Source organism: Crocodylus porosus, unplaced genomic scaffold (genome assembly GCF_001723895.1).
Source record: "Crocodylus porosus isolate Cpor-Errol unplaced genomic scaffold, CroPor_comp1, whole genome shotgun sequence".
In the NCBI taxonomy this organism is placed as follows: domain Eukaryota; kingdom Metazoa; phylum Chordata; order Crocodylia; family Crocodylidae; genus Crocodylus; species Crocodylus porosus.
The window spans coordinates 184715695-184732889 of NW_017728886.1; the positions used below are offsets into that span (position 1 = coordinate 184715695).

Genomic DNA, 17195 nt, shown 5'->3' on the forward strand with positions numbered 1-17195 from the left:
TATTTTTTCTTTATGCAGTTGGTGTTACCCCACATGGCTATGCCTCAAGGTTTGAAATCCATTTTGTTGACAAATTTGAGGTAACCTTTGGGAGAGAAGGAGAGACAATGAGTCTGGGTTGCACAGTTATCATTCATCCTGAGATTAAACGCTTCCAGCCAGAGATCCAGTGGTACAAGAATGGTGAGAACACTTTCTAAGATGGACTGTAAATTTGTCTGACTGAAAGATTTATTCACTTTAATATCATGTGAAAGTATGATAGGAATAACTATAAGGCTATACTGTATCAAATTGATCTAATTAAAATGGAGGGGATAGATTTTTTGCAATTATTTTTCAAATAAAGTATTTCCAATTTTTAACATTTAATACTTTTTACAAATTTGAAGCTTATAAAACTTCAGTTTACTACATAGATGATTAGTAAACAAGTGGGTAATTCTGTGAAAATATTTTGAAGTCTTTAAAAAAAATTATATCAGAAACATTTTAAATGACTCTACTTTTTTATATAGCATTCTCTGTACAGTCTATTTGACTTTTGTTGTTTATTGAGCCGCTGAAACCTCTCTTTAGTGACCATAAAAGAGATTTATAAAAGTCAGCCCCTTCGTGCTGTTGAACCACTAAATTCACTTTAAAACTGATGCAGGATCAGAGTTAGGGGGACATTGTGATTGTTTCTTAACAAGAAATTGTCTATTAAAGATGGTCTGTACTATGAGTTTCACTGTATTTAGGGATAGATTTAATTTTTCCACCTCTCTTTATGAAACACTCTAACTTCTAGGAGTTCTTATTACACCCTCGAAATGGGTTAATATGCATTGGAGTGGGGAACGAGCTACACTAACCCTTACACATGCAAACAAGGAAGATGAAGGTCTTTATACTCTACGTGTCGTGATGGGAGACTACTATGAACAGTACAGCAGTTATGTCTTTGTTCGAGGTAAGACATGGTGATGCTACCCTATGAATTACACAAGTAGCAAGTAAATGTGGTTACAGAGTTGTTTAAGATGGGTAGAATTACCTGACATTGAAGAAATACCCATTTCTAGTATGATAATTTCCCATTATTGTCACTTAGAAAATATGATAGGATACCTTTGGTCTGGTGACACTGCCATATGGCAGAGGATATTTGGACCATACCAACATAGTCATGATTCAGATGAGAAAGTCACTGAATTGGTGCAGTTTTGCAATCTTTTCTTGTTACATCTTTGAACAATGTTGCACACTAATCATAAAGAAGAAAAACTCACTTAAATGGTTAATGTGTTCTTGGGGCAATTGATTTGCTAATTTCAGATCACAGTTTTTGACTAAGGTTTTGTGCAAGAATTCTGAGGCGTTCTAACACACAAGACAATATAATCCGATAGAATAGGTATCAAATAGGGAAGGTGAGTCAGTCTCTAGACTAGAATATATTTAAAATTCACAACCCGCTAAGAATAACTTTTTGTCTCTCAGTTTTATATTTTTGTATAATGAAAAGTTTTGTTAGACAGAATCTTCCTTTAAGAAAGTTCAGAACTATCAGATTGTGCTGGTCCATGCACTGATTCTATACCTGTCTCAGCTGCCAAAAGCAGCTGCGGTGTGCAATGCTAATGCTAAATACTTTGGAAAAAAAAATTTTAACATGACCAGAGTCATTTTTTAAACTTTGTCAAACTCAGCAGAACCCAGAGAGACACAAATAACAGCCTGTTTGGAAAACCTATCAAGAGCAGAGATATTCACACTTTGTAGAAAGAAACTATTGAAATGTACAGTTGTGACAAGAGAACACTGTGAAAAAATTATAAATAAATAATCATTCTTGCTGCTGTTATACCTTTTGCATGAAATACAGAATTGAGTTCTTAATCATTTATGACCACTGAAGTTCTCCTGACACTTGTCAAAGTAGTGTGGAAGTTAGCCATGCTGTCTTTGCCAAATCCTAATTAGGATAATTACTTACTTGCTTTTTTTAATACAAATTCTTGCTTACTTAGATTTTCTGTACAATTTCAGTTAAATATTTTCTTCACTTCCTATCCTAACCAATTGCTTTATATAAGTGGTCAGCTGCCATATTTAATCCCAACCGGTTGCCCTTCAGTGGTGTGTATAGACATCCTAATACCTAGCCCTAAGCCTGTGAGTGCAGAGCAATGCATAGGATCAGGTCTGGTTAGGAACACGTTTGACAGAGTTTGGAAAGTGCTTTGGCACCTACTATTTCCATACAGTGGTCACTGTTATCAAGTACGCATTTGTAAGCAAACTATAGGGGTAGAAATATGGTATTGCTTAAGTCAGTGGGAATTTATCACAGTTATTTCCTAATATAAGTATTGAAGAGAATCTGTGGTACCTCAGATCCTACCATGTGATAAATATTAACAATAAAAGCCTTTCAAATAGTCACCATGGCATATGCTTTAAAAATATTGCCATTGTCAATAATACTGATAATGTTTATAATGTTACTATATTAAATGAATAATTTATTTTATAAAATGTGAGTTATGTAGTATAACACTGATATTGGGGCCGGGGGAGGGGAATATACAGAGTCCAGACTCAAGTGGCTTTGGCATAGTCCCTGAATGTTCAAATAATATTTTAATATCCACAAGGGGTTATGTTATAAATGGGTCTTTTCCAAAGGTTTCAAATTATTTATTTTGGAGCTAATAAGAGTTGGAAAAATATTGTAAAATGGGCCATTATAATAAATAATAAAAAATGTGGTAATATTCTGGAAAACCAAACATATTTAAAATTCATGTTTATAGATAACATGTAAAAATGCTTAATTAACTAAAGTACACTATTTTCCTTTAAGTCTGTAGATCCTTTTTGTTTAACTCCACCCCCTACCTCTGTTCTCTTAAGTAGCTCCCAACAGGATTGAGAAAATGCCAGGAGTAATTACATAAACTGATGTTGATCTGGTCAGAAACAATGGCTTTTCTGTGGAAACTTTTCACACAGACTTTTTGGAAAGGTTACAAAATGTTTATTTTTCCCCACAAGTATGTTAAGATACTTACAGCTATATAAACAGACCCTGTCCCAAGAATGAGGATCTGGTTGCATAAACAATTTCAGGCCCCTGCATCTAGTCCTACACTTTGGCTTTGAAAGTTTTAGATAAGGTTGGCCTAAAAATAGATACTAAATCAAGGCTTCTCTGATACCTAGGGCCTCAGACTTGTAATAAACATATGAAAGGAAGAACATACTTATCCTTCTGCAGCTTCCTTTCCAAAATGAGTGTGTCTATGTAGTGTAGTATAGTGATAGGCAAACCTCAAAGGATATGGGTAAGCACTCTTGCATGTCTGAATTCCTCATGCTTAAATCTTCTCCCTGATACTGTGGTTTCATGCTGTTGCTATGAGTTTCCTCAGTGTATTTACTCCTGATTCTCATCAATATGGCTAAGTACAGACGGTCAAAAAGCCCAAGGCTGAATTGATTGAGTCTTTGCATGTTAGTCTAAACTACAGAGATTAAACCGAGAATCAAGTGAACAGACAGTCACTTTTGATTCGGGAAATGCAGCCACAAGCCTGCAGTGGCTCAGGCCAGAAGCCAGGGGCACTAGAGCAGTGGTCTCCAAAGTGGGGTGCGCACACCCCAGGGGGTGTGCAAGATGATCCATTGGGGTGCAGGAAGAAAATATTAGAACTTTCTATTTATATTTATTTTTTATCTAAAAAAATAAGAAAGAAATTAAGATTTACTAATATTTAGTGTACGGATTGACACTGGTGCCCTCACTCGGTCCATATGTCAGACGGTCATGTGTCATGTACGGTACGCAAAGTATCCTGAGGGAAGAGTGGGAGTTCCACAATGCGGAGGTACAGTAGTACAGTGTACAGTGGTCTTCAAACTTTGTAAAGTGTTACACTGAGTAGTACATGTATATAATTTATAAATAAATATATATATATTGGGGGGGTGTGCTCAAAAATTTTTTACTGATGGAGTGTGCGATCAAAAAAGTTTGGAGACCATTGCACCAGAGCATGTCTCCCAGCCTGCCAGTCACTGCCAAAGGGAAGGGACTGAAGCTCCAAGGCTTTTCCCCCATCCCTGCTTGAGCAGAGAGGGAGTAGCCAGGCCCCAGCCCGGGGTTAGCACACTGGAGGGTGGGGGTTTAAAGCCCCTCCCTGGCTCACACAGGATCCCAGCCCAGGTCTACTTGAGCGGGCGGGCACTGCCTGCCAGGCTTCTGCCCCCACCCCACTTGGGGAGGGGAGAGCAGTCCCTGCTAGGCTGAGGAAGGGGTGGTCGGGGGAAAAAGGTAGTGGCACTGAATTCATAAAAGCTTGAACAAGAATAGTCCTTTCTCTGAAGGAAGCATGTACTGGACACAATAATTTGCAACCTCAAGCACACAACAAAAAACAACCAAAAATGTTCACCTAAGCTAAGATACAGCTCAGTAAAACACAGTGAGAGCACACATAGCTTAGTCTAACTTAAAATGGAATATAATAAACCAAAAAGACAAGAGAAAGCCATGCATAAGTCTTATGTAATCCTGAGGACAGTGTCTCCTTACATCCAAGCATTCAGAAAGTCCTTCTTGGGGGATCAGCAGGTGGTCATAGGTGTTGGAGTGGGGATCCCACAGGCATCATCTCTACTTGGGTTTTTACAGGCACACTTGCATCCTCTTCTCCCCTTTGGTTGCCTTGACATTACTATGGTTGTCACCTATAGCACCTTTGGCAGGACCCTCATGCATTAATTGTCTTTTGTCATTGGTTAGGTCCCCACTTTTTACAGGTTCTGCTTTATAATGTAAATGTAGTTCCCTGCTTTCTTTGGTGACACCACCCCACCCAGTCCGGGACCATCTCCTGTTCCCTTAGCTCTGCCTCCTGCATATATATGTGAAGATCATGCAAGATCTTTGCCAACACCTCCCACCTCTCAGTCTGGTCCTGCAGGTCTTGGCCTTGTGCTCACAGGTGGCAGGGGGTCAGTCCCTCCAGCCCCAGATCCCCAGCCTCTTCCACCTCCCCCATGGGAGTCACGGGGTAATATAACCCCTCTTCTTCCCCTTATCAACTGCTTACCTCAGTCTCTGCCAGAGGTGGGAGGGGGTGGAATCTACTCATCTTTTGCCAGCCCCCTGCCAAACAGACCTCAGCTGGGGTCTCATGCCAGTGAGAGAGGGGGTTTAAATCACCCTCCCTCCCCTGTGCCTAAGCCTGCCTGCCCACACCTCCTGCCTCCTCCACTCCAGTGTGGAAAAGTCTGGCAGGGGCTGCCCCTTCTCTCCCCCCACAAGCAAACCTGGCCCTAGCTGGGTTTCTCACCTCCACCCCCTTGTCAGCCAGCTCTCACTGCTCCAGGTAAGGAGCAGAGGGGCAGGGCCAACCCTGCTCTCTGGAGCAGACAACACAACCCAGACCAGAGCTGCAAAGCATTCTGGGATGCTGGGGGACTGTGATTTAACTTGAACTAGGAAGGGGTCTGGGACAGAAGTTTCATAAACTGGTTTGACCTAAATCAGTTAAGTCTGATACTACATTCAACCAGGTTTATCTTAAACTAGTTTCAGCCATTTTGAAACTGGTTTATATGCACTGAACTTCTGTTCTGTTACAGGTTTAAACCAGTTTCTGATCACTTAAACCAGTTTATGTATAACTTCTATCCCTAACCTTCGAGACTAGAATTAAACCCCTTCTTCAGACTGAAGAAACTGCTGGAAATATCATGAAAATAGGATTCTGACAGTTTCAAACTGCAACAACTGTTTTTCTTCCAAACCAAACTAAGATCAAGTAGTGCACAAGTGTGTGAAAATATCATATTCATTTGATTCACTCTTTTCAATGAAAATATACTCAGAATTTTTTTAATTAAAAAAATGGCTTGGGATTTGATTTATGAAAATAGTCACTGCTTGTATTATAAATTCTAGTTCATCTGCCTTAGAAGAGAAAGACTAGTGTTTCCTTAAAAAAGGTTTTGTTCTATTCCTTAGTTTGATATTCTAGAAATTATAATTTCATAAAGATGAATATTTCAGGGAGTGCCTGGTAAAAACCTGGCCACCTTTTGTGGGGGAGATTAATCTTGACTGGACTGTAGTGATGGTCAGTGTTCTAGCAATATTTCATCAACTTGTAATTTAATACAATCTACCTTTCTATCTGTCTGTGTCAGACAGATCACAAAAATGGAAAGCATGCCCTTGAAAATTACAACAGTGTATATCCAAGGACTAGATAACAGTGTCAGAACACCTCTGCTTGAAGAATCGAGTTTTACATTTTACTTAAAATAGGTCATCAGAATGTCATTTAATCAGCCAAGAGATTTTAGTTTAAGTATGCATGGCTGCATCCTAATCAAGATGCATGATTCTGGTTTGTTTCAAAGCATCTGTATCAATTATTGTAATATGCCTCAGCATATTGAATGTTATTAAGTTGTTGCAAAAGGGAAAGAAATGTAGAATTTTAGGGGGATGTTGGACCTAATCATGGTCCCACTGAAGTTAATGATAAAACTTCTTACCAAAAAGGAACAGCATTTGGACTTTAGAGCGTAACCTTGAAATAACTGTCATGCATATTCAAAACATTGTATCTCCATTTTCACAGATACAGATGCTGAAATTGCAGGAGCTCCTGGTTCACCCCTGGATGTTCAGTGCTTAGATGCTAACAAAGATTATGTCATCATCTCCTGGAAACAGCCAGCTGTTGATGGAGGAAGCCACATCCTTGGATATTTCATTGATAAGTCAGTATTTATGTCATGCTGTATCTGTATCTCTATTACTGATTGTTGTTGTTCAAAAACAGAGGACATAGAGGAATAAAATGTAGTGATCAAATACAAGGGATGGTATACCATTACTTATTAGACCTGTGCAAAGTGGCTAGTATTCTCTTCAGAGTCAGCCAGCTTGGGGGACAGTGATTTGATTCGGTGATTTAAATTACTGTCCTGAATCGATTCAGCTGTATCTGATTCAGAGATTCAGCTGCCACCGAATCTTCGAATCAAACAGGCCCCATCCCCTGCCCACTCTCCCAGTCCCATCAATGGCTGCCCCACTTGGCCCCAGTGTCTTGGCCCTTTTAAAAAAAAAAAGACCCTCATCACTGGCTCCTATACACGTGCAGTGAGGCTGCTCCAACTCACTATAATTACAGTGCCTCTGAGCAGACTTGATAAATCAAATCTACTGGATTGTGGTAATTCCTGTGCTCCAGCAGACTCCAGCATCATACATAGCAGCACCCCCACACTGAAAAATGGCAGCAGGGCTGTTTTAACTAAAGCTTGTTAGGTGAACTTTAGTTAAAGCAGCCCTGCTGCCATTTTTCAGTGCAGGGACAATAATAGATGTATTGCTATGGATACCTTAATTAGAGCAGCTCTCAGAGCCACTCTAATTATGGAGCACATATGTAAATGCCATAAGGGCCTGAGTTTCAAAGGTATGAGACACAGAAAGATTCAGCTGTGTGCCTAGGGGATTATTGAAAAGTTTCTTTGTACCTGCCTAAATGTCCTGAGTGACTTGCTCAAGAAGGGTTGTGGGAGTTAAACCCACATGTCCTGAGACCCAGCCTAGTGCCTGATCTACCAGGTCTCCCTAACTGAATCCTTTGGGTGCTACTCTGCAGGTGCATCTACAACTTCATTCATGTGCCTTTGCTACTGTGCATTATGTTTAGTATCACTAATATGGGGTACTAGATAAAGGCACAGTAGTTGTGCTAATGTGCAGTAGCAAAGGTGAACTTTATTTCCAACACGTAATATGCAGAACACATCCTACTGTGCATTAGCACCATAGGCAGCAGAAGGCCAAGTCAAACAGGGCTCAGCACCCCCAAGCATGGAGCAGTGGGTAGGGCCTCAAGGCAGCCCAGCCACAGGCTCTGGGTGGCTGCAGCTGGGGGGAGGGGCATGAACACAGCCAGGACCGCAGTCCGGCATGTGGATCACTGACTGCCCAGCACAGCAGGCAAGTATCAATTTATTTTGGGAAAGGACTGGTGGGGGTGCAGATTGAGGCCCCCAAGGTGAGGGAGGGAGCAGGGCACAGGCAGGGACAGGGGTGAGTGGGGCTCCAGCCAGGCCAGGTGGTAGGACAGTCGGAGCCTGGGTGGCTTATCCAGGGGCAAGGGAGGCTCTTGCTGCTGTGCACACCCCAGTGGAGGCCCAGGGGCGCATGCCCCCCTATCTGTGTTTGGGATGGAGGCTGCTGCCTACGTGCTTTGTGTCCCTCTGCAGATGTCCCCAGAGTGGTGCAATGCCACGCGCCTGCTGCTGCTGAGCTGCACCATGCCCCCTGTGCACCCCACGGGGGGGGGTGCACATGGAATTGTGTGGGTCTGCAGGGAAGCAGCAGCATCAGTAGGGTGCCAAGCACAGAAGCAACTGCCTCTGCCCCACAGATCAGGATGCACACAAAAGTGGGAGCTCCCCCATGTCCCTGGATGAGCTGCCTGGGCTCCAATTGTCCCACCACTCAACCCAACCAGGGCCCCACTCACCCCTGCCCCTGCCTATGCCCCACTCCCTCCCTCACTATGGGGGTCTCAATCTGCACCCCCCATGGCCTTTCCCCCACCCCTTCCCCCACAGACTTACCTGCTGGGTGGAGGGGCGAGGGGTGGGCGGAGCACACATATGCTCTGCCTTCCCGAATAATTTCTTCTCCCTCCGCCTATGATTAGCACATTAGCATGGTTTTTGCTGTAACGCACTAATGCACAGTAGAACAGTCCACTGCTCATTAAGGCATCTCATGTAGACGTGCCCTGTTATAAGCAAAAACATCAGAAATGATGGCTTTTCTATGGACAAAATCAGAGGTGTTAAAGTTATGTCCTTAGGGCTAGGACATCTGGCCCACAGGACTGCCCACTGGTTGAAAATAGGGAGGCTGATGCTTATCCCACCTGTGAAATAGAATTTGGCTCTTAAACTATGTTTTTTGCCCAGTAAAACTCATTATATTTGTTGGATGTCTGGCAGAGGTGAAAATTCTTAGTACTGGGCACAAAAGTTGAGGTATGCACCCCCTGTAAGCACTAAGGGTGACTGGGGTTTGATTTTCCTTAGCTTATGCTGAAGCTGAAATGCTCACTGATCATCTTGAGCCACACTTCAAAGGGTATAAGCATTGAAGTGAGGTCTCTAAAAGGAATAGCCTGAAATCCCTTTCCTTCTGTACTTCATGAAAGAGGCAGTGTAGCTGCAGGGAATTTATTGCCAGCATTCATGCAAGGTACTTGAGCTTTGACATCTTTGTGCAGATGTTTTTATGTTGGCAATATGTGAGTGCTGAGCAAACTGGTACAAGCAAGCCAATGTATATGAACAACTGTTTAAAGTAGTAGGAGGTTGTGTTCAGAGTTTTCTTCCTCTGTCCATCTTCAGTATCACATTTATTTGTTTTTTCAGATGCGAGGTTGGTACCACCAACTGGACCCAATGCAATGACACTCCAGTGAAGTTTGCTCGTTTCCCCGTCACGGGTTTGATAGAAGGTCGCTCATACATATTCCGAGTCCGAGCTGTGAATAATGCTGGAATAAGCATACCATCCCGAGTTTCTGATCCGGTGGCAGCTCTGGATCCTGCTGACAGAGCCAGGCTTAGAAGTGAGCTGTTTTGATATATTCCCTAAGGGGCTAAAAAAATTATCAGTCATGGAATCATGATTTGTAAGCCTTCAAAGTTTCCACAAGAGGGAGCAATGCAAAAACGTATCTTCTTCCTTTGGCAATTTGGATTTGCCAACAAGTTAGTCTACTCTTCCTTGTAAAATTTATTCTAAAAAAAAGAAATCCCTCCATCCAAAGCTTGCCTCTAGGTAACCAGAGTGCAGAAAAACAAGAAAAGGAGCAGGGAAGTGTGTTCTCTGGATAGAAAACTCCTACATCAGCAGTTTGATTCTTATCTTTTTTTTCTTTGGAATAGCTGGCATTGCAGCCAACTTCATTCTAAAGTGCTTGAGAGTGGCATAAGAAGGCCCAGCTGACTGAACACTCTGTAGAGGGACAGGATCAGGTGCCTAAGTTGGCATTTTTCAAGCTGGTTATATAAGACATTCCAAAAAAGCTACCTAAAATCATATCAGTTGGGACTAATGGCAAGGCAGTGGCGTAGTTTCTGTTAGCAACTGTGAACCTTGTGTTGCAACTTGGTATTATGAGAGCAACCAAGCAGAGAAAAAGAAAAACAGCAGCTTCTAGAAACTTGCCAACTGCTTTAATGAGTGAACTGTTGAATTATATAGTATGGAAAATACAGTTCAAATGGAAAAATATTACAGTTCAAATGGCCAAATTCTTCTGTAATATGACCTTAATGACTTCAAAGATGACAGCAAGGAATAGTTTAGCTCAGTGGACATTCAATTTTGGTCATATTGTAAGCTTAGTTTGGATTCATTGAAGAAAATGGAGTTAATTCTGATTTTAACCAGTATAAATGGAGTAAAAATATGACCCAAGTTCCCTTGGGAGCAAAAGTTTGAAAAGTGCCTTCATGACTTCTACGTGACTTAGGAGGTTAAAACCCATTTTCAGTAGTAACTTAAGTTGACTCTCAGTGGGCGCATCTACACAAGGCGTGTACTGCAAGTCGACTAAGTAGCTTAGCAGTAAACATGATGTGTCTACACATGTGCCCCTATTAAACTGGAGTAAACTAATAAACTCCACAGTTTTTTATTCTGCAGCATTGCGCGTGTAGACGCTAACCCAGCTGGCTGGGGCACAAGGGTATTTCAGTGTGGGGCCTGCCTGCTGACTAGTCCCACACTGAAGCACCCTTGTGGCCCAGCCAGCCCCTCCACAATGCAATGAGCTCAGAGGAGCAGTCCCGGGCTGGCTTGACTCCCAGGGCCCTCTGCCACCCAGGGCTGCGTTGACCTGGCTCAACATGCTGCAGTATCAGGCACACATTCAAATAGTGTATCCGGGAGCAATATACTTCAGAGCAATAGGATCCAGAGTCTATGACTTTGCATTAATTTCATGTGTGGATGTGCCTCATGAGACTTAGGCACCTAAGTATCGATGTATCTTTTGGACCAGGACAATAAGCTTGTAACTCCTTTTTGCTTCTGAAAATGTTACCGCCAGCCTCCTTCAGACATTTTCTCTAGGGTCATATGATCTCTTTGTATCTCATTTTCCTCATCTGTTAAGTGAAGAGAAGAGTACTTACTGACCTGTCTAAAAATTCACAAAAAAACATTATAGTACCTGCAAACTTAGTTCATCAAAGTACAGTCCTTTCCCAGCCATCTCATTTGATAATCAAACCTTCTCAACTTTTCTGCTTCAATCCTGACATAGTACAATAACCATTGCAGACTTTCTGTCATTTTGAATACAATCCCTTTAGCCAGTCCATCTGCACGACCCTGGAAATGAGCCTTCATTCTGGCATTCTTCTATCAGTTTCCCTTTCTTCAGTATAGAGAAAGAGGTGCCAAGTTAGAGACAAAATTATTAGTAGGCTCCAGTGCAATATCACATCTGCCCATTTCTTTATCCCCTGGGTGTGGATTTTTTAAAGTGATATGAATAAATATCTTAATTATTCTTTACAAGCCTTTCTCAGAACACTCAATATCATTCAGGAGTATGTCCACCCTCGAGTACAACTAGCAGTGTAGTAGCTACAGTAGTATGGAGCTTAGTGGAGGCTAACCATCTAAGTATTGTTCAGCTTCTTGGATAGATGTTGTAGCAGCCTTGCTATGCTGCTAGCAGTACTTAAGCTAGTTGATTAAGCTAAGGTTGACTAACAAGTAGCAGTAGCAACTGCAGTATAGACATACCTCTAGATGGAATTTACAGGAAATCATTAGTGTGAAGGTTTGGTATGAGCAACAAATAAAAGCCCTCTTTTCTGTTTAAAAACAGTTTTTCATTTCTCTGACTCCTGAGTTAATTCTGCACCCTGTTTCAGGTCATCCTTCTGCCCCCTGGACTGGACAGATTATTGTTACTGAGGAAGAACCAACAGGTAAACATGTACTTTCTCTTTAAACAATCTGATCTGAAGTTTATCGAAGCCAGTGGAATTTGATGCTTATTGAAACTGAACCTTACTGAAGCCTATAGAAGCTTATTTAAGCCAGTCTTCATTAAATTCAATGGACTTTGGATCAGACCAAAGTCCTTCCCAGCTAGAATCACTGTACCTTAAAATATCTATCCCTGTGTATGTTGTCCAAATAAACAATTATGCACACAGATAATGCAAATTTAAAGAGAAACAGTGTTTTGATGATTTTTAATTCAATTATATTTTGAGAGAAATATACTCCTAAAGAGTGGTTCATAGTTTTCTAATGAGATACTTTTTTATATTTTCAATCCAGCAATAATTCAGAAATTCAAGTAAGTCGGCACATTTTTAAAGACTTCTAAAATCACTCAACTTTGAGGTTGTCTGATGCAACACAAACAACTCTATTGATGTATTTACTGGAGCACCTGGATCAGGGCTGAGGACTTTCCTAGCTTAGCTGCTTGACTCAAACATGTATTTCTCTCTCTTCTATCCTGTTCTACAGAGGGTGTTGTTCCTGGGCCACCTTCAAACCTCCAAGTTATTGAAGCTACTAAAAACTATGTGGTGCTCAGCTGGAAACCTCCTGGAGAGCGAGGCCATGAGGGTGTCATGTATTTTGTGGAGAAGGTAAAATAGCATCAGTGTCAAATGGCATGTCATCTCTAAAGCATATTCTGCCGTCTTGCCTAACATTTTTTCCAAATTATGGTGCCCATCTTTCTTCAGACTTGTGAATTTTCCCTGCTTAGTGAATAAAACTTGAACATTCACTCAGGAATAACTTTTACTCTTGATTAAGGAAAACTGCAAGAAAGAATTAACAAGGAAAAAAATCTTCATGAAAGAGAAAACAATGTGCCTAGTGCTGTAAGATCCTCCACTTTGCATTGTATCATGACATAGCATTCTAGCAGATATAGGTTGACATACTTTCAACATAAGGGGTTAGTATGGAGGAAACAGAGAATTGTAGTCCTGGGCTATTTTATCTGAAAGTTAGTCTTGTGGGAGCTCTGTATGTACACTGTGCTTGGAGGTATCCCTCAGAGAGGCTTCTGTGCCCTCACAACCATCCTCTTCATTGACATTTTCATATGCTCATTCAGGTCAATACAAATAACTATCATTTTTCTTTTCCAGTAATTACACAATTGTCAGTTTTAATTTAAGTGCCCTTTGTCTTTCCTTAACCTTAATCACGTTACTGCTAATCTACATGATCCTTTGTGGTTCTCCGTTTATCTCTGCTTCTGACAATACCTGTTTCATCCAGGTATTGGCATCCTTCTGGCAATAACTGTCTCATCCACTTCCCTCCCTTGGTCCAGGAATAATTGTAATGGAAAACAACAGACTTTGTGGGTTCTTTTCTCTGTTCTATTTCCAATCCATCTCATGAAATTTGAATGATTTTACAATGTAAATGAAGTAAATCAACTTATTGACATAAAAGGTGGCTCTGCTGAGGTTTTCTGAAAAGCAGATAATGGGAGTAAGGCCAATTTCCAGTTTAGGGAAAACTGGCAACCCAGTGTGGCAAGCTTTTCCCTTCATTTCTGCCTGCGTGTTCTTTTAAATATCTGTATGACAAAAGCACTTGTTAACTCATTGGATGCTGGATGACCTGGAACAGATGTTGTGTTCTCTGATAACATTGTCTTAATTTTCTTTGAAATTCTTCAAAAACAAACTGAGGGCTGTCATCTGAAATAGTGCCTTTAGGTAACCCCGATGGGTCACTGCAGGCAGGTGGCTGCATTTCCAGAATCAAAAGTAAATATCTGTTCACTTGTTTGTTGGTTCAATCTATGCAGGTTAGATTAACCTCTAAAGACTGAATTGATTTAGCCTTGGGCTTTTTGACTTTCTGTACTTAGCCCAAATATATCACTTCTGTATCAGTGAAAATTGATTGTTTTTTGAAAAACATTAATAATTAAAACTTTTTTTTTTTGAAAAATCTAGCTCAGCTCATGGTTCATCCTAGTAGAAAAGAGTGCACAAAAGACTATCTTAATTGTACAGTCATTCACAGTGCACGCCAATGATTGTAGTCCCTGAATTTATTAGAGAATAAGGGATTTCTCTGCCAAGACACTGTGATGCAAGCCACCCTAAAGGGCACACTGTAGTGGCCATGGAGCTTCAACAAGCACTGTGATGATAATGTATTGTCTCTTTGGTGATTTGAGATATCTGCAAAACTTTTTGTGGAAGATGCTTCTTTTCACATTCTGAAAACTCTAAAGTCTGAGCAAGTGCTAAAACACTTTATTCAGGACAGGGCTGTCCAACTGACCTGCAAGGGGCTAACATAGAACCTCCTAGGCTCCCATCTAGATGCCACTGCCCCTATTGCTTTGGCTGCAGTTGGCGGCTTGGGGCTCTCCATTCCTGCCCCCCTAGCAGCTGGTGAAGGGGGGAGCTACCCATGGCACAGCCCACGTGGGAAGCCCGCCCCTCCCCCCCATGCCAATGGCTCCTCATGAGCCACCATGCTCAGGGCCATCCAGGAAGTTCCACCCCCCCACCCTCCCGCTAGACCCCGGCTTGGTACAGTCCACTCCCCCACCCCACACCAGTGGTACAGTCTACTTGCTTCCTGGCAGAATGCACACAGCCACATAGGTAGGGCTGTGCACCCGCATTGGTATAGCCCATGCTCCTTCCCTGCAACAGGCATTGGTATGGCCCACTCATGCCCTAGTAAGGTCCGAAGTAGGGGTGGTATAACTCACCTCTCCTGCTCCCTGCAAAGACACGGTCCCCCAAACCAACCCAGAAAGTATGTTGTATATGTGGTAATAAATGCAATATTTTTCTTATTTGGCACACAATTAAAATTACTTATTTTTATAATAATTGAAGTTTGGGGGCGGTAGTTTTTGGTCTTGCCCCAGGCACCAACCTTCCTTGCTATGGCACAGGAATCATATAGGCATGGACTCTGGAATCAGTGATCACCTAAAAGGTGAGAAATCTATTAATTCATTCTGAGGCCTTGCCAAACAGAAGAGTACAGGGTCTTTCTTCCATAATAGCTGTGCCTTTAGCAGTCCAGATGGAACTGCTTGACATCTTAGATAATTTTCTAAGTTTTGTACTTGGAATATTTGTCCTAAAAACTGTTTCTTCTTTTGATTGCAGTGTATTGCAGGCACCGAGAACTGGCAGAGAGTGAACACTGAGATCCCTGTAAAATCTCCTCGTTTTGCTGTTTTTGATTTGGCTGAAGGGAAATCTTACCATTTCCGTGTTCGCTGTTGTAATTCAGCTGGCATTGGTGAGCCCTGTGAAGCAACAGAGTCAACTGTGGTGGGTGACAAACTTGGTAAGTGCATTACCAATTATATTATACAGTCTCTGAGACTATATAATGGTTGAATTACTTTACAGGAAGAAGACTTATGGGTTTTACATGGTTGGCACTACTGTGGACTGTAGATAGTGATATGTTCTTTTTTACATATTTAATCATGACCTGAGTTATTGATCCATTGTATATTTAATGGCAGATACAAAAACTGCAGCAAAGACAGCAAGTAATTTAGTAGAAATTAAATACATGAAAAGAAAATTGCACAAGGGGGGAGAAGGAATTCATCCAAAAATCACACTCTTTTTTTGTTTTCAGTTTTTCACTGAAAATAATTCCTCTATATTGCCAGTCATTGGTGATGTGTAGGGGGTGCACATGCACCCCCTGAGCATGACAGTGCACCCCCTATGAAAAGGCATCACTGACACTGCTAGCAGCACCTGCAGGTGGTCACCGCTTGCCACCCCTCCCCCCGCTGCCAACAGCACCAGCAGCACCTGTGGGCAGTCCATGATCGCTGCTGGCACCATCTGCAGGTGGTCACTGACCTCTGTTCAGTGCTCGGTCCCCCCTGCCCCCCGCCAGCTCCACAACTGCCTGCAGGAGCTCCCTATTTACTGCTGCCACACTCCGGCCGCCACCGCCACCTGCTAGAGCTCACCATACCCCCCACCCTCCAGGGGCATGTGGCATTCATGTTGCCAGCCCTAATGATTACTGTTTTACCAAAAAAATATGATGCTTATAACACTTGCATGGACACAGAGACTCCTTGTGCTATAGTATAGCACAATTCCAACATTACTGGTCATTCATTTGGTTTTGTTTTTTCCACCACTAGATATTCCAAAAGCTCCTGGACGTATTATACCAACCAGGAATACAGACACCTCGGTGGTTGTCACTTGGACAGAACCCGAAGATGCAAAGGAGTTGGTCGGGTATTACATAGAAGCAAGCATAGTTGGATCTGGTCATTGGGAACCATGCAACAACAATCCAGTGAAAGGCACAAGGTAATATATCCAAAAGCATGGAATGCAAGATTTCTGATTTGCTGGCTTTGATTACCAAACATGGCAACTTTTTTTGGTGGCTTATTCTTGACAGGCACCAAAGCCTGAGCAAGGGACTGGTGGCAGTAATACTAATGATACCAAAGTAGCAAACAAAGGCTTAAATCACTTTAGGATGGGGCGGGCAATTATTTTGGATGGAGGGCTGCTTACCAAATTTTGGCAAGTTGTCAAGGGCCACATGGGTAGCCTCACCCCTTGACAGGTTCCCCACCCCTTGGTCTCCATCTTGTGACCAAAAGTCCCACCCCCTAACCCCTGACCTTTGCCACCAGAAGTCCCTCCCCTTGCTCCCAGAAGTACTCCTTTCAGCAAAGGGTTTTGCCATCTCAGAACCAGAAAAATACCAAATTATATTCTAAAAAGTGATCACCTACAACATTCATTAATTTGATTTCAAAAAAATTTTTTGTCCTGGTTTATATGCATTTGTATAGTGTACGTAGTGGTGAATGCACAATAGCTTAAAATGAAGTCTTATTCTTGTATATTGTGGGGAGTGGGTATAGGTTTGTGGGGGCTGTGGGTGTGTAAGTATGTGGGGTGTGGGTGAATTTGGGGGGAGGGTGACTGGGTTTGTGTATGGTAGTGCAAGGGGAGGCATAGGTGCATGTGTATGGAGGGGTGTGCTTGTGCAACTCACCCTATGAACACACACACACACACACACACACACACACACACACACACTCTGCCCCTGTGTC

The 17195-nt window shown here is 42.1% G+C and overlaps 1 protein-coding gene across 2 annotated transcripts in view; it reads left to right on the plus strand.

Annotated features, from left to right (window-relative positions):
* MYOM1 (myomesin 1) overlaps nucleotides 1–17195 on the plus strand; it is a 103199-nt gene that overhangs the window by 42111 nt on the left and 43893 nt on the right. For both annotated transcript variants that reach the window (XM_019546593.1, XM_019546602.1), the window contains exons 9-16: nucleotides 19–183; nucleotides 794–955; nucleotides 6642–6783; nucleotides 9466–9665; nucleotides 11989–12045; nucleotides 12599–12723; nucleotides 15244–15427; nucleotides 16257–16431. In XM_019546593.1, the coding sequence (XP_019402138.1) occupies nucleotides 19–183; nucleotides 794–955; nucleotides 6642–6783; nucleotides 9466–9665; nucleotides 11989–12045; nucleotides 12599–12723; nucleotides 15244–15427; nucleotides 16257–16431 (1210 nt within the window). The remainder of the gene's footprint in view (nucleotides 1–18; nucleotides 184–793; nucleotides 956–6641; nucleotides 6784–9465; nucleotides 9666–11988; nucleotides 12046–12598; nucleotides 12724–15243; nucleotides 15428–16256; nucleotides 16432–17195) is intronic.